This window comes from Rousettus aegyptiacus, unplaced genomic scaffold, assembly GCF_014176215.1.
Source record: "Rousettus aegyptiacus isolate mRouAeg1 unplaced genomic scaffold, mRouAeg1.p scaffold_m13_p_8, whole genome shotgun sequence".
NCBI classification, from domain to species: Eukaryota; Metazoa; Chordata; class Mammalia; order Chiroptera; family Pteropodidae; genus Rousettus; species Rousettus aegyptiacus.
The window spans coordinates 83664971-83685542 of NW_023416311.1; the positions used below are offsets into that span (position 1 = coordinate 83664971).

At 38.7% G+C, this 20572-nt stretch overlaps 1 protein-coding gene across 1 annotated transcript in view; it reads right to left on the reverse strand.

Annotated features, from left to right (window-relative positions):
- Positions 1–2398: 2398 nt before the first annotated feature.
- The window catches only part of ITGA2 (integrin subunit alpha 2), an 82869-nt gene continuing 64695 nt past the window's right edge, over positions 2399–20572 (reverse strand). The window contains exons 23-30 of the mRNA XM_016142367.2: positions 20463–20546; positions 16788–16890; positions 15309–15419; positions 14287–14391; positions 12304–12417; positions 9062–9151; positions 6497–6613; positions 2399–5981 (exon numbers count right to left, since the gene is read on the reverse strand). Of these exons, the coding sequence (XP_015997853.2) occupies positions 5901–5981; positions 6497–6613; positions 9062–9151; positions 12304–12417; positions 14287–14391; positions 15309–15419; positions 16788–16890; positions 20463–20546 (805 nt within the window). The 3' untranslated portion in view covers positions 2399–5900. The remainder of the gene's footprint in view (positions 5982–6496; positions 6614–9061; positions 9152–12303; positions 12418–14286; positions 14392–15308; positions 15420–16787; positions 16891–20462; positions 20547–20572) is intronic.

Sequence of the window (20572 nt, forward strand, 5' to 3'; positions counted from 1 at the left end):
ACAGATTTCTGGATATCTTTTGAATTAAGTCACTTGTCCCTAATTCCACTGCTACATCTGTTGTCCAAGCTCCCACTCCATTTCTCTTGGACTATTGCTGTGACCTGCTGACACCTGCCCCTGCCACCACTCTTCCATCTCCTACTTGAGTCATTTCATCATCCTGCTCAGAACCTTCCGATGGCTAATCACACCCTAGAACCTCATAGTCCTGCTCCTTACCGCCTCTCTTGCTCTAGGCTCGCCGCTTTGCTGTGGTTGGTATGTGGAAAGCTTCTTCGGCCGTAGGGCCTTTACCTGTTCCTTGGTCTAGGATGCTCTTCCTCCAGACATTCCCATAATCTGCTTCCTCCCTTTATTTCAGCCCCTAATTAAATGTTACCTCCTCAGCCGTCTCTATTTAAAACTGGAATCCTGTTTTCTTGCTCTGTTTTATATTTAGTTGTGGCGCTTACTGGTACGTGATGTACTGCATCTATTAGTTTATCTCCAGCACATGCACTTAAAAATGCTCAGAAGTGCTACTGATGTTAAGTATTGTGCCCCAAATTATACTCCTGTGACATGTAGTTATAGTGCTGTTTATAGGTGCACAAACGTATCTGGCTAAATGAGTGGGTAGTTGCAACTTTTCTCCTCCACTTCCTTCCCTCCTCCCATCCAATGACATCTTACATAGTTACTAAGCATTGAGTATGTTAAGAAAGATCAATGGACAAGAGAATTAAGAGGCGAAAACTTCCAGTTATAAAATAAATCAGTGATGTGTAGCGTAGGGAATATATTCAGTAATACTGTAATAACTTTGATGACAGATGGTATATAACTAATGTGGTAATGATTTGTGTGATGTAGTTAGATAGCTTACCCAGAAGAGGGCAGTAGAGCTGGGGCTATAGTAAGAGCAACCTGCGTTTTTAGCTTTTTAGTCTGTTAACTTATTTTGCACCGAACCAAAAAGTTTGGTTTAGTTAATAGTGATTTTTTTTTTTAAGTAAGTTAGGTTAGGGTGGTTCTCAGATGAAAATTAGTCCCTGATTTTGAATAAGGTTAGTTTTGTTCTTTAATGGGTATGTTTAAAATATTAAAGAGTTATGATAGAATGAAGGAGGAGTTTTTAAAATGCTGTTTGTAGTTTTTAAAAGGTGATGTAGAATAAGTAAAAGGAATTATTTTTTAAATGAGTAAATATAAAATTATTTTCCAACTTGGTACAAATTTGTATCTTTAATATAGGTCTTTAGCAGCACTGCTTAACCAAGTGTTCTTTTTCTCTACAATTGTATGTTAATGTATGATCATGCCAAACACACTACTGATTGATGGGTTGTGCGGGAAGCTGCCCTTGGGACTTGGTTTACCGGAACTGAGATGGGCAGAGTTGCGGAAGGCGTGTGAGAGATCAGCTGATAGGGAAATGGGAGACGGGCGTGCCTCAGTGTAAAGGCAGCGCATACCACCCAACCTTCGCATCTTAATGTGCCCTATGCAGTGATAGCTCATCTGTGAGCCTGGTATGTATCTTCTTTTATAATTTCAGCACATTAATTTTAGCATATTTAATATTTATAATAAAAATATTTAAGCCCTTCAGCTTGCTACTACAATTAAACACACATACACACACACACCTCTGCTGATGGTTATTTCGGCAGGTTGCAGCAGTTTGCCTGACTTTTTTTCCTCTCCCGTATTCCAAGCACACGTTTATTTCAAAAGATAAGTTGTGCTTTAGAATAGTACTTCTCAAACTTTAATGTAATATGAATTACCTGGGGAATGTCATTTTTAAATTTCCATTTGAATTCACTAGTTGCGGGTGGCACCTGAGATCTGCGTTTTGGGAGAGGCTCCAGGTGATGCAGCAAGGTCATCTGTGGACCACAGTGTGAGGAGCAAGGCTTCACAACTAGTTCCTAAACTTTGAGGGCAGTTTAAGGTTCCTGCAAAACATCCTTGCCACTGCTAGTAAAGTCAGATTGGAGATACATCCTCTCTTTCCTTATGGTATGTTCTGAATGTGTTATGAAGCACAATGAGTGTGTAAGAGAAATAAGCTGTAATGTTCTAAGTCAAAAGTAAATAGCCTTATTTTCAAAAATATTTTAAGATATTCAGTCTGGTGGTATGCAGAGTGGTTTGCAATTATGTGAGAAAAGCTGTTATGTAATTCACGTTAATTACTCTGATTTGCTTTTTGTTTCTTAGAAATGAATTGTGCAACTCAGTGTACAAACATGCATACATTCATTTTCATTTTTTGGTGGGGAGAAAAGACAAAAACTTTAAAAACAATATACTTATTACATCTTAACAAAAATTTATACATTGTATATGAAGAAAATATCCAAGACAATTTGTCTTGAAAAATATACAATTCTAACAGTTGTGCAATATATACATTTATAGTTTAACTTTATTTGCCAAAATAAATCAGATACATATGAAACCATCTTTGCATATTTACATAATGGCTACATTTTCATTCTTTAAGGTTCAAAGAAGTAGTTTCCATTTTTATTTATTTCAGACTTTACCCTTGCGTTTACCTTTTACCTCTAGATATTTAGTCTTTCAAAATAATTAAAACGGGTATTGTTACTGTACCTGAAGGGCATAGTCCTAAAATGTTGTGTATACAGTTATTTTCTATGTGCAAATTGAAATATTAAAGATGGACCAGGGAGCTCAAGTTGAGGAATCTTGCTTTCTGTTGAATAATGTCTAAATTTATGTGATTTTCCTGCATTAAGTTATAGCCATATATCAGAATATATAAATATACTATAAAATTATCCCTTTTGTAATAATTTTTAGTGTAATCACTTGTGTGATTATGATAACTTGGTTTTCTATACTCTTCACAGTTAATAGAGAACTTCTGCTGTTTTATAAAAATATTACCAGCTGGAAAGAATTTCCAGTTAGAAGCTTTCATTCTGCTGCTAAAATGAGCATTGTACAATTTCAAATCTCAATGCAGTTTCTTCACAAACTATTTTACTCGGATACTATACAAATCCTGTGTGGCAGCCATGCATGAAGCAGCTCTGTTTTTTTTCTCATTCTATACATCTTGTCTAGATACCATTTATGAAATGGGAACCTTAGGATGGCGTCTTGTATGCCTCACACTCTACCTGATTTCAAAGCAAAAGTATAGCTGAATAGGACTACATAACTTATTTTCAAACAGTGCTGATTTTTTTCTTTAATTTCTTGGAAGTATACTCTCCGTTGCTTAAAAGTGCTTAAGAAATACTCCTCTATTGAGAAACAGAGCCTTTGCCTCGAACCATCAGTCTGATAACAGAAGTTGCCTATTTAGGCCATGTGCTCTTAGTGCAGTGGTTCTCAATGGGATGATTTTGCCTCTGAGAAGACATTTTTGATTGTCATGACAATAGGGGGAGAGGGGCTCTTGGCATCTGGTAGGTAGAGGCCAGGGGTGCTATTAAGCATCCAACAATGCACAGGACATCCCCCACAAGAAAGAATTACCTGGCTCCAAATGTCAGTAGTGCCAAAGTTGTGAAATTCCACCTTAGTGTCAGAATGGTACAGAGAGAAGTGGCTAATTTTTTAGTTTTTAGTAATCCAACTACTTCATGGAGACAGTGCCGTCAAGATAGATTTCCTAAGCCGAGCTTGCCCAAGCCCTCCAGCTCTCTGTGTGTATGTGGCCTCACTTTAGTGGCTGAATAAAATAAAAGGCTGACGTGCTATAATTCTTTGTATATACAGTGAAGAACTAGTACATATATGTGCGTTTATGTGCGTGTATACACACACACACACACGCACACAGCAGTTACATGGTTTATTAAGTATTCTTTCTCAACTTGATGACTAGTTTCTCCTCCCCACTTTAAATAAAATTTTTATTGAAATTAAAGCATTTGAATCCACGCAGCCGTTCTAAGAATTGGGCTCCAATACATCTAACTAGAAAAATACCATGCCGTTTTTACTATAACTCCCTGACATTTTATAGCTAATTCCTCCTCCCCCCTTCTTCATTTTGTCAAATACAAAATCAATCATTAAACTGTGTACATTGATCTGGACTCCCATCACAGGGGCCAGGCCAGGAGGGCAGTCAGGGCCGGATGCACATGGCAAATACCTGTGTTCCTCTGACTTCTTTTTCAAAGTCAAATTCTTGGAGGATTGTCTATTCGTATTATAAGAAATCCAGATCTTAGACTTTTAAAGCTAAAAGCATCACTGCTGAGCTCCTACCCAGTCTTCCCATTGAATAATGAGGACACTGAAGTATATAGAGGCGGAGTGACTTGTCTGAAGCTTTAGGTCTGCAGTTTCTAATGTAGCATAGTCCCCACTGCTTTTGCCTGTGCCCTTTCTCCTGGGTCCCACCTCCTCAAGAATGTGTGGGCTAAGAAAGAGAAAAGAAAGTGCAAAAGGAGAAATGGGGAGTGTTCTTCACAGTGGTCCATTCCCATGTTAATAACTAGATGCTTGTTAAAATAACCATTACTGGGCCTTATTCCCATCCAGCCAAATAAGACTCAGAATTGGGACCTAAGAATCTACCTTGTGAGCAAACTTGCCCAATTTAAAGTCTTTCTGGAAGTTTTAAGTCCGGAAAAGCACAGAGATGCACCTGCTAATTCGGTGGTTCCCAGTGGCTCTTTGTACCTTCTTGTAAATTCCTGAGATGACCTTTTACTTTACCTTGTTTACACTGCCTGAAATGCCAACAATTAGAAATTCAACCAGGCGTGTTTTTCTTATTCGTTTAGCAATAAATGAAATAGTTTCCTGAAGTTAAGGGGGTTATACAGTAATTCACACAAGTGTGTAAGTTAAACAGATGGCTTTCATCTCACACCTGGTGAAGAGCAGCCACCCTGAGGGAAAGGGAGATTTTGAGACGGGGTAAAGGAATGTGGGTAACTCTGGACTACTGGAGAGGAAGCAGGCTTTGGCAGGCTTCTAGAAGATGGGGGCAACAGGAGGCAGGAGTGTGGTTCGGTGTAGAAGGACAAAGGATGCCAAAGAAGTTACTCATCTTTCAAAAATTCACTAGATCCCTGCCAGCCAACCAGTCAAGTCAGCCAGCTGTGCATCCTCGAGGAGAAAGGAGAGCTCCTGCTGCTTCCGCTGGCACAGGCTGGCCCGCCAACTGACAGGATTTTACTGTAAATGTCATTAAAAGATTTTAAGCAAAATTTTGTGCTTTGGCCTCTAAATTACTCCCCCCCGCCCCCAACTTAAATGGAGATTTTTCTCTGCAGGAGGCATACTCTAGGTTCCCACCAGTTATTCAGGCAGGTTTTGATAAGTACATCATAGCAAGAAAGGGACTCTGAGGAGGCAGCTGTGGGCCGACAACAGCAAATTTTACCTAGTCGATAGACAAAACGGTCACATAAGATATCCTCTGTGGTAGTTTTGGCTGAGCAGCATGAGTTGAAGACCTGTGTGTGTGTTTTTTTTTTTTTCACTATCAGCATCAATATTCAAATTAATTATGTCTCTATACCAAGTTCTTCCACTATTGTTGATTGCTGTTTAAAAACAATTATTTTGCATGATTGAGTTTCCCCTCCCCCTCAAAAAATGAAAAAGGTTTTATTTTTCTTTAAGACATCTCATGTTTGGAAGCATTTCACCTTTCTGACATAATGTACGTTATAATGTAAACTCTGGACCAGCCAGCATAAAGATCACTTTTTCCATATAAAATAAGTCTTTTACATCCCCCCACCCCACCCCAATTTCTTATTTCCAAACCGACCTGCAGTTTTCTTAAAATATCAGGCTAATTTACCTATATACATTATAAAACACTGGGCTTTAAAAAAAATCCGTTCATGCAAATAGCAAACCCTGGCTGCGATGCCGCCTAGTTCCACTGCAGTGAGAGCTCTGGTGGTTCAGCTGTTGAGTTCTGTGGTCTCGTCCATGTCATCTGGATTTTTGGTCATTTTTTCATATTTTCTTTTGAAGAAGCCAAGCTGTAAAACGATGATGTAAAAATGTTACTATCTAAGGCTTACCTTGTATGGGGCCTTGGACTGCGGGCCCCCTCTCCACCCCACCCCGCTCCTTGCTGCCCACTTTCCCTAAAGCACCTGGAATCCCTGGGGCTCTGGAGAGGGGAATTTGCAGACCCCGGAACTGACCCAGTGTCTGCCCTTTGGTGAGGAAATTAATACCCAGATAGTTGTACTGAACTGCATAAAGTTTGGTTTTTCAGGGTCTACTTATTTGCAACTGAATAAAACATTCTGGGGTCTGGAAGAAAGGAAGGTTTGGAGGTGGGGGGTGGGGGGCGGGGGAGGAAGGATAGTGACCAAGACCAAAGAGATAAAAGCCTTACTGATTGTTTTCAAGGACGTGAGTGAGAATTTGCTAATCAACTTGCATTGCCTTTTCTCTTACGATAAAACTTAAGGTTGTCGTTTGATCAGGAAATTTAAGACAGAGGTCTTTAGGAAACTCTAATTTTTAAATATGAAATGTTTCTTACCTTCCATAAAATTGCAACCAGAGCTAATAGCAAAAGGATTCCAGCAATTACACTTCCTACTATAACTCCGGTTGGTACTTCGGCTTTCTCATGGGGTTTCATTATCGTAATGGGAATCTGTAAATGTATATATACAACAATTGAGTTAACCAATTTAGCACCCAAAGAAAGTGAGATGGTCTAGTCGATTCTAATTTTATAAAGTATGACCTAGAAAGGTGATGTGACTTGCGCATGATTGTGTTTCTCAATTAAACACTGTGCAGTACAATTTCTAGAAAACGTTCCTGCAGAGTACAGGCAAGAATGTAAGTTTTCTAGTTTCCTCCCTTTAACTGCATCAGGATTTAGCAGATATGTTGTCTCTGACAATCTCGGATGCATTATTTATGAAATAGCAATTTTAATTTCTTGCATACAATTTCATTGTCAAGTGAAAGCATTTAGAACCCAGGGTTGGGGAGGGGATGCAAAGGTCAAACAAATTAACAAGCCAAATCCCTTGTGATTGAGCAACATCGACTTTGTCCTGGGATCCTAAAATGTTGATTTCTTTTAACTTCCAGTCAAGATTACCTGATATGTATTGCTAAAAAGTCCTAGGGCTCAAATGGACTTTTTTAGCAATAAAATTGCCCTTGGGGCTGCCTATGATTCTTTATGTCCACTTCCTGGCAGGTTTGTGACTTTGTAATGGAATGGGCCCTAGGAGTTTTAACAGTAAAACCGTTTGTGTGTATGTGTGTCGTAGAAAGGATCACGACCATTTCCTCCACAGAGTATATAAAAGAGCTACATTTCAGAGCAAAACAAGGGGATCAAACCTAATTACCTACTTGATTTAACACTGAATGACAGGGGCAGGTGAGCTGCTTTTCATCATAGAATTGTGAGTTCGCTAAACTCGAATACGGCCTTTTGGTGACCATATATCTTCTCATTTCTGTCTTCAAGGGCTAAAATAAGGCTTTATAAGCTTAGGAATAAAGCATAAATTCATATAGTTCGCTGATGAATGGCGGACACAGCTCTACTTCTCTCCACTCCAGAACTTCCTCATCTGGGGTCCATGGATCCATAAGGATCCATGAATATGACATTTTTGTATCAGATTTTTAAATGGGCCTGGGATTCAAATAAATTTAAGAATCACTTATTTACCTGTAGGGATATGGCAATTTATTATTTGGATTCCAAATATTATTCAAAAAATTACTTAATTTTTATTTGGATTCCAAAAATATTTTCATAGACACCATAGAGTAGTAGTTGGCCTGATATTTATGAGTATTGCTCAGAGAAAACCAGAAAAAGAGAAATTTCCTAAAGGTCCATTAAAATTGTTAATTGGAATTTTCAATTAATATATTGACTACTGCTTTCTGAAGAAACAAAAACTTCAGAAGAGGTTCGGGCATTGTCGGAACACTACATTTTTCTAAAATGGACTTTTACAATACCTATAGTACTTTTCTGCAAGGCTAAGTTCATACATAGCACTCTGAATTTGAAGACCACATTTCCTTTGGCTCTATTTCTGATTTTCCACACCCCAGCCTCGGAAGAGAGGGTGTGGGCCTTTGCAGAGGGTCTAAGCCAGAAGCAGAAAAGCATCCTCTATTGTGTGGAATCATTTTTCTCGGGACGAGAGTGGCCAACAGCGCCGTGAGCTCTACTCAGGCATTGGGAGAGGTCCAGAGTTCACAAGGCCATTGAATTTTCAACCAAGTTCATAGGCTGCAACAGTAGACCGAGGCCAACTGCTAAGCTGGCTGTGGGAGAAGAGTCTTGAACTGCTTTCCAATTTCTAACAAAAGCTTTGAGAGGAAAATGCTCAGGGCTCTGCCCGCAGATTAGTTGGGCAAGGAAATCCCACTATATCTAAATATGGCGTATTCTAAGAGCTTCAGTGCAAAAGAAAAGTTGTCCTGCGCCAGCTTTAGGAACAAGTGAGCCTTTGTTTTCTCTGAAATTACATTCTTTTGCAAAATCTTTTTTTAATCAAAGGGAGCATTTATAGTTTTCTAGACTGTTAGACCTAATGAATGGACACTTCATATAGTGTCAGTGTCTAGCTATCAGGAATACTAAATGTCTTCTTTATTAAGCATATTTCAGCACTAGTCTTTAAAAAATACTGTAAAATACAGTATGTGATTCAAATAAGCATGGCTTAGGCTTTATGGCCTAAGATCTGGACAGTTTTGTGTAAGCACGAGGAGGCAGGAAGAACTGGTGGTGTGGTGTAGGCTGAAGAAGGGAGCCACAAGCAAGATGGAGCCCCTTGTGTTCTGCTTCTCATTGGATCATCACTTCTGATGCAGCTTTGCCAGCATGGGCTGGGGGCATGGAGGAGGGAGCAAGTCCATCAAGTGTATCACTGAACTTTTTGACTAGCAAACACCCTTGGCCAAAAGCTCAACGTAATAAACATCAAGTTTTTAGAGTTTCAGTAAGATACTTCTGCATACATGTAGGTGAGAGGTACCACTATTCTAAGTTTAAGAAATGGACCGTCTGTCGTAGACTCTGCTGCCGGCGGGGAGAGGGATGTGATGTGCTCACCGTGACGGTGTTTTCTTCGATCACATATATCTGAGGGTTGTAGGTGTTGACTTCTGCAGAGGCCGTCAGCTGTACGCTTTGGAAAGTTGACTAGAACATAAGAATAAAGAATATATTTTGTCCTAGCAGAAGTTAATCCAAAAAACTCAGCATGATTATTATTTATTAATTTCCTTGAAGGTGACAGAGCAAATACCAACTCTGAAGACTTAAGGAGCTGTGTGCTGAAATCAGTGGTATGTGATAGGACCACACATGACAAGTACTCAGGGGATTTCAAATGTGTGGATGACTGGGCCCTGCCATAGCAAAGTAAACGAAATCTCTGGGGGAGGGGTCTAGGTGGAGTTCACACATCAGCAGTTTAAACTATCTGTCTAGATGATTCTAATGTGAGAACATGGTTGAAAAACAAAGGTTTAGAAATGAAGTTTTTAATTAGGAAAGACCCTAGTTCAGATTTTTAAAAACTTAATTAAGTTTGAGCCATGAGGGACAATTACAAACTGGAATTTTATATATTTACCTGAATAAGTCACATAATGGATGGAAGCTCAGATTAAAACGGGAAGAGAATTTTTTTGTGCATGAAAAATATATGTATTTTTACACATATGTAAAATAGTTCTGTTTAAAAGTGCGCTTGAATTCGGCCATGCGTGTCAGCAGCAGACACCCTGAACAATTTGTCATGCTATATAACATGAATAATAATTTCAGATTTCCTTATCTAAGCATTTCTATTTTAAAAAATACTGGATTTGGGGAAGTCAGATGGAAAGGACATATATTTTATGCTGATGTTTCTAGTAACCTAATACAAAATAACTATATGCATTTCTGGATATATTGTAGAAAAATAATCTATTTTTAAATAGATGTGCTATTGATGTGTATATTCTTTTCTCTATAATGCAAATATTGAGTTTGATGCTTACTTTGAAATAGAATAGAATACAAACCCAAATTTGAGAACTGCCTTCACATGTTCTGGCTACTAGGACTCAGTTTTTCTGGTTACAAGGGCCCATGATTCAATGTACTCCATGAGGTAATTTGCTAAACTATATCTCGGAGCCAGAAAAAGAGAATGCATATCCAAAAAGTGAGCCATTTATTTCCTTCCCATTTGCTCATTCTCTGATTACTCCTCTTAATTTTCTCAATATGGAACATTGCATCAGAAATTAACCCTGATCCCTGATCTCTTAAACATATATTATTGAGGGAACATTAAGAGTATTGATAATGGTTTATATTAAAAGAAAAGAAAACAAAACAAAACAAAAAAACCCAAACTATCAGTTAAGTGAGTGCTGGCTTCATAGTTGCTGTAGACTAAAGATGAAAGAATTTCCTTACAACTGATATATCTGCCCTCCCAAGTCAGGTCCTTTGCACAGGTAGGGTTAACAACCTATGATAGGTATGCCATGCATATCTGAGAGTGAAGTAACTAGCATTCGGCAAGGCTTTTCCTTACAAATGGCAGCCAACAATGTCATCAGTTTAGAGGCCCAAGAAATCACTTCATGATGAAATTACTTGAAATGTTAAGTTGATTTCCACAGCATTAGAGAGAGGGTGAAAGGCAGAAAAACAATTTGTTCTAATATAGGAAATGAGATACATATTTTAGACTGAATCTGCTAGGTGGTCTGAGAATGTCCACTTTGCTGTTGAAATAGCTGAAAACAAGGTGTGGATAAAGGTTTGACCTTTCACTTAGGAGGAAGATGTGCAGGACTTGATATACTACAATAACTCTTATGGTTGCTTTCTCAGCTTAGCCATCTTAACTATGTTGAAAAAGCATAAGTATTACACTTCTTCAGAATTTTGTTCCCAGAAGTGAAATTGCTACTTCTGAAAACCTTTGGAAAGGTACTTTGAAAAGTCTTACAATTAAAATGATGTAGCTTTAAGCAAACTCAAGAAAAACTCAATGCTTTTTACAAAGTCAGCATGATTGCATTTTGATTTACAACAGTCAGCTTTCCTTCCCAGCTGGCAAAGCTTGTTATGAAAATATTTGCTCCTTGAATCTAAGGAGCCAAAAACTAGTTGGTGAAACTGAGCACTGAACGTCCCAGCAGCTGAGATGATGGTCTAACTCAGGGCAGGCTTTGCATCTTATAGGATTTAGGTGCCCTGAAGGCTAGAAAGCAAATGCAACTAATGAGAAAACAAAACAAAAGAAAGCAAGAAAAATCAGTGCCTCACATTTTGGTTCCAGGAACAAGTCTGGAAGGAGCTTAGTTCTCTAGTCTTATACAAAACTCCATAGCAGGGCACAGGGTTTGTTGGAGAGATCATGAGATGGTTAGAAAAGAGGGAGCATTGTCTGGTTGGTAAGTACCTTGAAGACTGATTTATACTTTTAAAACAATAACAACAACAAACAAACAAACAAAAACAAACCCAAGAAAGAGCCACAAGACCCCCGGGAGGTTTCAGACTGATTTCTCTTTTGCTGCCTCAATCAGAGCCAGTGTTGGTACTGTGCAGGCAGATGTAAGGAGCCCTGTCTGTCCTAATATTTTTCATTCCAGACTGAAATTCTGGCTACCAAAATCTCTGCTGAAAGCAGATATCACTACTGTTGTACTTGCCAAATGGAGAAACACCAACACTGTTTTGACACTTTCTTCAAACTTTTCAAGAGATTGAAATGACTTTTAAAAAAAAATCGTGTGTGCCAGAGAAGGGGTCAAACAGGAGAGCAGAGTGATTTCCTGGCTCTAATTTGGGAAGATCAATCCTTATGTTAGATAGATTCATCTACTTGGTGGTTTGAGATCAATCAGACAAGGAGTTGGGAGTTCAGAGAAGGAGACAGTCATGTGCATTTGGCTTTGGGCGTGGAGAAAGAGACGAAGTCAGAAATGTCAAGAGCATGGGAAGAGAGGCAAAGCACTTGGGCCTTGTACCCCAAGGGCAGAAGAGGGGATCTTGACACCATTCCCAGAGATTCTGATGTAGTAGGTTGGTACGGACTCTAGGAATCAGATGCATGACAAGGACCCCAGGTGATTCTGAGGCACAGCCAGATTCAGCAAGCTTTGGAAAGGAGTGGAAGCGCACTGCTTTCCAGGGTAAAATTGCTCTCGTTTATTTGGGCCCATTATTATACTGACATTGACCAGAATACTGATTTCGTCAAAGGCTTTGAAATTCTTGACAACGGAGCTTTATAATTCCTTTTGCTATTGATAAAGCTGATAAATATAGCTGGTACTTACTGCTGCGAAAGTCCCGTTCCAGATTCTGGTGGACACATTGAGGAAGTACTCTCCTTTCACCTGAGGGTCTTTCAGCCAGCAGGTAACATTACTGCACGAAGCCGTTCTGCAGTTCTTTCAGGTTGGGATCAACAGTAGAAGAAGACAGAGGGTTAGTATGGGCTTTAAAAAATAAACGCTAAAATTTTACCAAGACAGATAAAACTCAGTGCTGGGAAGGCTCTAGGGAGACAGGCAATCTCACGAACTATTAGCACTTGTAACTGTTCAAGAGATTTTGGCACTGTGCCTCAAAATGTAAAACGTGTACACCGTTTGGCCCAGCCATTTCTCATCTGCGTGGGGAGCTCCTTAGGGGATAGTCACGAATGTTTGGGGGAAAGTATATCCAGTGGGTTTACTGCTCAACTGTTTCTGACCGTGAAAAATATAAGCAAAACAAAACAAAAAACTAAGTAACTTCCGTTTATCAACAATGTCCTAGGTGAGTAAATTATTGAATATACATATACAAAATACAGTACAATTTAGTCATTAAACACGACAAAGATGAAATCTTTAGATGAAGAAAACTTGACAGGAAAAGAATCTGTGGTTGCCGAGGGTCGAGGAGTGAGGGGCGACTAGGTGGAGCTCAGGCATTTTAGGAAAATGAAACTGCAGTGTGCGGTACTATAACGGTGGATACATTGTATGTTTGCGCAAACTGTAGAATGTACTACGCCGAGAGTGAACCTAATGTGAATTCTGGACTTTGGGTAAGTATGCTGTGTCAGTGCAGGTACATCAATGGAAACAAGTGTCCCACTGTAGTGTGAGAGGATACTGATAGCGGGGGAGGCTGTGCCTCTGTTGGGGAAATAGGTAAGTGGGAAATTTCTCTACTTTCTACTTAATTTTGCTGGGAACCTAAAACTGCTCTAAATAATAAAGTCTATTTTAAAAAGTCTATGACGTTGGCTTATTAAAAGTGGTACGGTCCATTTATGTAACAGTATACATATATCTATATGTAGATTAATGTTGAGAGGTATAGAGAAGGATGTTTATTAATATTGAATGCCAACTATAATTGAAAAAAAATTAAAATTAAAATAGTGTCAGTTGTATTTCTGGAGAACTTTAGTTTGTTCTTTGAAGGTTTTTTGTGTTGTCATGTTTGTTTTATGTTATTCCCACTCAACAACTGCCATTTTTACAGAGTCAAAACATTTTCACAAAAATAAGGAGAATGCTGAGAGAAATGATGTTTTAGCATACCCTGAGATAAGTTTCTACTGGATATTTTTACCTATTAGATTTAAACCACATTTATACTATAATTATACTAAAAAAAAAAAGAAATTATTTTGTTCTCCTTTTTTCCCATTTCTCCCATCCATCATGAAATAAAACAGTTTCAATGAGAGAAAACCAAAATTTCAATGTTGTTCACATGGGAGAACTATTGGACTGCTGTTTTCTACATGTTTACTCATTTAAATATTTAATATGAGCCAAGCACCATGCTAGAGGGTAGATAATTCTCTTTCCCCAAGAAGAAGGCATAAGTCTGAGCAAGAGGTAATAAAATATTGAGAAACAGAAAAAGGTGGCCAGAGGCATTTTAGCAGCTAACTAAGACACCAGCGATTACGGGGAAGGGGTTGTAAGACGCTTCTCCTCCAAAGCGCATGCCCAGTTCCCTCACGGTTCCCTGCAGTGTTTCCAAAATGCACAGCGCAAAAACAGTCAGTTTTACATGGAGTCCTTTCGATTTCATGAAATCTGGAACATGTGTTTTATGATGATGGCATAAATAATTCCAATAACAGATATGAGCATGTATTTCTAAATCTTGATTCATACTGCCCATCAAAGGCAAAATAAGAAAGTTCTATGATATAAAGTGGCAGGAGAAAAGAATTGATTTTGATTTTGATTTCCAGCCAAAATAAACAAAGACCTCCAAGGGAAACTGTCACCCCATTAACCTGTCCTCACCAAATCTTTCACGTGCCGGAAATTTTCACTCTTGAAAGATACAGAAGAAGACGTTTGTCCTATTTTCAGTGGATTTATTTCAGCATTACAACTAATGTCACCGGCCTAAACAAACAAACAAACAAACAAACAAAAACATCAAATCAGTCTTAGGAAGCAAAACAGTTTATGATGTTCCTTCCGACCTGTTAGGAAATCCTATTGTCACATGTCGGGACAGGGGAGGGATGTTAGCTTCCTTCGCTGCGTTGACCTAGCCACACTTCTTGTGATGAAGACAAATTTGCAATCACAGTAGACTGTGAGTGATTTAATTCAGGGTTCTCTTTTTGTGGAACATTTTCGGATTTCGATTTCCCGTGGTCAGCTACGCACAACACGGGAATCACATTAGAACTAGCTAAGCAGGTGCTAGATAACGACTGAGCCAATGGCAGAGGATTGGCAAGAGCAGTGCTTCTCAACCCAGGCTGCATGTTAGAACCACCAGGGGGCTTTTTAAAGACAAACACCAGTGCTGGCGCCTTAGCCAGAGAGATTCGGATTGAACTGCCTGGGGTGGGCCTGGGCATCTCGTATTTAAAAAGCAGCTGTGGTGATTAAAAAGAGCAGCCAGGATTGAGTACTATAGGCTGAAATTCCAGGCTGACGGCTTGAAGACTAGCTACTAATCACAGCAGTGTAGACCAGCTTCTCTCCCACTGTGGGTTTAACCTCTCCCTTACTAGTCAACGAACTTGTCTGTGAACAGGGCTCTAAAAAGGTCAGATCTTCACTGGGCCAAGATGGGGCTTTATGAATAATTTCTGCCATTCTTAAATCCCCAGCCTCAGGCATTTGTTTTCTTAACAATATTCTGCTTCTAATATAAAATTAACTGATAGTTAATCAGCACCCAGGATGCGTAGAGGTTATCTTCTTGGTTTCCCATCTGTAAGATGTCAGATATGATCGCCCCTACCTTACAGATATGTTTCCATATTGAAAGTGCTTATTTTTATAGGCAAGTCAGGTGCCCTTACCTGATCCGTGTGTACCCCAGTCAGGTACATCAGTGGGTTCTTTTCTTTGGTGTGCTGAGGGATGCGAATGACGACGGATGCCATACTTACTGGAATACTTCCTGTTGTCACCTACACAGTGCAGAAGGAAACATTCTGGTTTTTGCTACATCATGTGCATGTTGCAAAGAAAGTGACCAATACCCTGTGTTGATGAAGGGCACTGTTAAGTGGTAGGATTGCGTCCATAAGAAAGTGAGTCAGTACTTTCTAGTCACATTTTGGGTCTTCGTGTTTCACCTCTTGGAAAAATCTCAACATCTACAACTTTAACTAGTAAGTAATTTGTGACTTAGGAGATGGTTAAAAGCATCCACCATCTGTAATGTGGTTTGGGCAAGACCTGTGACCTCTCTATGCTTCTGTAATTCTCATTTGTAAAATAACCAGCAACTCATTAGCATCTATAGCGTCTCATCTCATTGGTGGGGAGTCTGTTCTAATTGGTCAGTGCTCATGCCCTACTGGTTGTTAAAACATTTTAAATAACACCTATGAGAATGATAACCCTACCAATCTCATAATCTGGGATTAAATGGGTCAACATAAGTAAAGCACTTGTCACAAAGACTGATACTTATTACACTCTCTATGAATGTTATGTTATTGTTACTACTAATTGACTAAATGTTTCATAAAAGAAGTAGTTGCCAAATACCATGCATATTTTCTAAATTCCAGTATCTGGATCATAAATCAAAACTCTTAAAGATTTTTTTTTTAATCACCAAATTGCAAGGTGCAAACATGTAACAGACCAGTAGGAAATGTACCCCCAAAATTGTATAGACTCAGGGTTGTGGACGAATTCTTACTGTCCAAAGTTTACATCACGAATGAATTTCTCTAATTGATAACAATCTTTAGATTAATAATTGTTTATACTAATAGACAATAAAAGTTGATTTTAAAATATTTCTAGATATTATTTAGCTTGACTGTACAAAATACATATTTGTATACAAATGGTAAGCTTCTTATATAGAAGTGGTGTTCAAGGATAATTGGCATACTAATTAAATTCCAGAGACTTTTGTCCACGGTAATACCATTATGTTAATGTTCTATTGATTAATATTGAACATTTTCTTTCAAAATATGTCAATTATCCTTATCCAGGACACATAACTATGCACAAAGCCCAGACCTTTACTTAGCTGATTTATCTTAGTGGTTCTCAAAGTAGGGCAGCTTCAGCATCACCTGGAACTTAGTAGAAATGCACATTTTTAGGCCCACTTTAGACTTACTGAATCAGAAACTCTGGGGATGGAGCCCAGTGACATGTGTTTTAATAAGTCCTCCAGGTGATTCTATTGCATGTTCAAATTTGAGAATCTCTTATATAATTCAACTCATTTTTACTTTTTTCTTCTCTTCTTGGCCTCATTTTTCTTTCCCCTTCTGCTGATTTCCCATCCTTGTGACAGGCTTACTGACCTTAATGGAGAAGATGAATTTTGGACCAATATCTTCAAAATTGTGCACGATAGAAGGAACATTCCCATCCGAGGAAACTTCATAAAACCTTATGTTGGTAGATCTGTTGGAAGATGTTTGTAAAGCCAAATGTTTTAGTTTTGCTATTGTTCGTGAAGCTTAATGCTTCTTTTATTTAAGTATCTTTTAGCTTATATTACAAATAGAACACTTTACATTTAGGTACAAAAATGCTAAATGAAAACAAATGCTTTTTATGAGCTTATGGTCCAGTGTACATTTCTAAAGCTAAAACAAATTCCTTTCCAAGCACATCCCTTCATGATCTTTCTGCTGCTGAGAATCTTTGTGTTGTGTCTATAGTTGTAAAGTTTCTAAAATAAGTACAAATGTATTACTTTAGAACTGATAGTGGAACTCTTCTCAAATTGCTATTATATTGACTGGTGTGTTGATACTGTGGACACTTAGTTCTTGTTGATTGGATGAGTGCATTTATAAGCCAGATGATTTTCCACTTGATATGGCTGAAATACAATGCTAGAACACTGGGCATTAGCTCTGGCAGAATTCTTTACTTGGTGCCTGTGAAACAGGACATATATTTTTCTTTGCTGTTTCTTCTCCCTTTTCTTCTCTAGTTCTAAACAAGCTCTGATGATTTGGGTCTCAACTGGGTTGATCAGTTTGTTTCCATACCAGTGTAGAGACTACCTATACAACTGCTGACCCAGAGGTTTTATTAGACTAGACCTAGAGGCATTGGACTGCTTTGACCCTTTGCTTGGGACCGCTAGCTGGGGTTTGCAAGTGAAGTGATGACCAGGTAGGAGGAACTCCTACAGGACAACTTGGACTGGAATGTAACTGGATAATCTCCCCTCTCCTCACTCATTTATGGGCTCTGAGGCTGGATTCCTCAGAGCTTTGGTGGGTTTGGGGAGCAGGTAGCACGGTGAGGAGTCTGAGAAGCAGTATTCACTCCCACCAGAAAATTTATCCTAATTATAGGATGTTGATTCTAGTTTCCAAAAAAAAAAAAAAAAAAGAAAGAAAGAAAGAAAAAAAAAAGGACTACACATTTTCTGAGGGGTTTTTTTTTTTTCTTTGCTAAAATCTTGCCTTCTTTTTTTATGGCTCCTTAAAAAAAAACTTTCCAAGTTCTCCAAAGGAAAATATGTCATAGACGTAAATAGATGTATCTGTCAAGATTATATATAGGAGAGGAAACAATGATCTGTTAGCTTTACATGGAAAATGGGAACACTGACTAGGATTTGGAACAGAAAACCTGGCTGTCTGCACATGAATTATTCCCTTTGCTTACCAGGAGATCTCGTGTGAGCCCCTAAGTACAGCCAGTTTCTAAGTTCACTAATATATTCTACTTTTGCATTTTAAAGAGATGACATTTTTCCATTTGTTACTTAAGTGTTCCTTAAGTTACTTAAGTTTTGATCAATAAATACTCAGAGGATCTTATTTTAGAAATAATTCTATTATCATCTATTTCCACTCATCACATATGCACAGTATAACTGCACATTTATGTGATATGAAAGTGGTTGCTAAGGGATACACTCAATAATCAGGTAGGACTTTGTTTCAAAAAACTTGCAAAGATGTTTGTTTAAAAATGTGATTGTTTTTTACAGCGTCTTGATGGTTAAACAAAACAAAATAAAAATGCAAAACAACCAAATATCTCATTAATATTAAATTGGTTACATAAATTATGATCCAGTCAGGGATAAGACAAGTTAGATCTGTATGTCCTGATATGAATTTCTCTAGGATTACATACAAAGGAAGGTACAGAAAAATTTTATCATTCTATTTGGGTAAATAAAATGTGTATGTGCGTGTGTGGGGGGAGGGCGGTGGAAGAGAGAGAGAGAGAGAGAGAGAGAGAGAGAGAAAGATGCAGAGATGCATGTATCCTTATAGATAAACAAACCCAATATCTGGAAGGTATTCTGAAAACAGTTAAGTTAGTCATCTTTAGGATGACTAGAGGAGGTGGGGAGGGATGATTTCATTTTCCATTTGCATCTTTCTATAATGTTTGTATTTTCTGTCCATGTACATTTAATGCCTTTTTTAAAAACATCAAGAGGAATTATCAAGGTGGTAGGATTGAGTGCCATTTTAGCTTTATTCTTGAAAATTCTCCATGTTAGTTTTTCAAACTGTATGATATTTTTTAAAGAACATCAGATTGTCTTATAGTCCAGTTTACCATCACAAAAATAAATAGCTAATCTGGTAGTAAAAATGAAGTCCCACTTCAACCTTATATTTATTTAATTTTAAAATATCTGAAAAATTGGCCATGGTGAAGAGTGGACTCAAGTCTATATTAAGAGAAACATTTAGGATGAGAGAGAATCAATATAGGTAGAAAGAAAAAAATTCAGGTAATATGGTACTTTCGATCTCTTTGGCTTCATTTGTTTTGAATTGCTTATTTTAGCAATTTGAGGGTCCTTTAAAATATGCAGTTTCTGATTAATTTTTCAGGGATGGAGGACTTGGACTATGTTTTGTTTCTGCTTTTGCTTTTTGCAGCTCACTTGGTACAGAAGCATTCTTTTCATCCTTGCTCATGTGTCTCAAGCCCTAGACATAGTGACAGATTTTCCTTTTTGTTTTTGTTCAGTGATCTAGTGGATGATCTACATATTCCATGCTTGTAGGGGCTGGAGTGATATGATGGAAGTTAGAGAAATCTGCTCTCACTGGAAACTTGGCAGCCTGGCTTCTTGGGAGAATGCTGCTGTGTGTTGTTAGGGCTCACTGATCTGTGCTGGGAAGCTGCCTTAGTGCCTCATTGGGTAGGGAACTCTGGTTCCCAGGTGTGGAGGTGGGCATCAGCTGCAGCCTGTGTACCTGCAGAGCTATGCCCGTGAATCTGTGTCCATGAAACCACTTCACTTCTAAGTAGGGGTGAAGGTGATGATACCAACCTGTTAGCACCTGTGGTATTTTCATGCTACTCACTTCTCAAGACACCTGTGTCTTTGAGCAATTCAATATAACTGGCATCAAACTGGAACCATTTTGGCCAGCGCTCTGTTTTACTTGCCTTGGGCAGGCAAGAAAAGAGAATAAAGCATTCTTCTTGGATGACCTCCTTTGGAAAATACTTCATTTCCTCTTGAAATTCTTAATTTGTTATGTCAGGAATTTTCCAGCTAATTTTTCTGAGAGTAGATTCAATATTTGTGGTGGACCTACTATGTGCAAAGCACTGTGCCTGCAGCTTCAACATCCAGGAGTGGGAATACCACTTGAGATTGCATACAGACAGTGGGAAAAGAGGCGTGGAGAAGACAGCGGTGGCAATTCTCAGGGCCCTGAGAGTTCTGTTTGGACACTTGGGACGGGGTGCAGCTCCCGTAGGGCCTGCAGGGCTTTCCCCTTGGCATGTGACGGAAGGGTTATTCCTCTGCCTTTCTGGCGTCACCCTTGGTCAAAAAACCTAAAGAGTTGCTCAAGGCTCCCCTCGGGAACAGTTTGACCTTGAACTTCTGTTTTAGTTGACAAGGGGGAAATTATTTTATTCAATTCTCCAGTTAAGAATGAGCATATAGAGGATTCGTGTAGCCATGAGCCAAATGTGTCATGAACCAGAGTGATGTCGGTGGCTGCAGGCTGCCCCACCGTTTCACCTACCTTGTTATGTGAATTTCGGCATCATACAGCAGAGGAATTTTGAGGCTGACGGAATTATCTGCCTTGTTTTCTTCGTAGCTTTCACTATAGAAACAAGCATTAGGAAATTA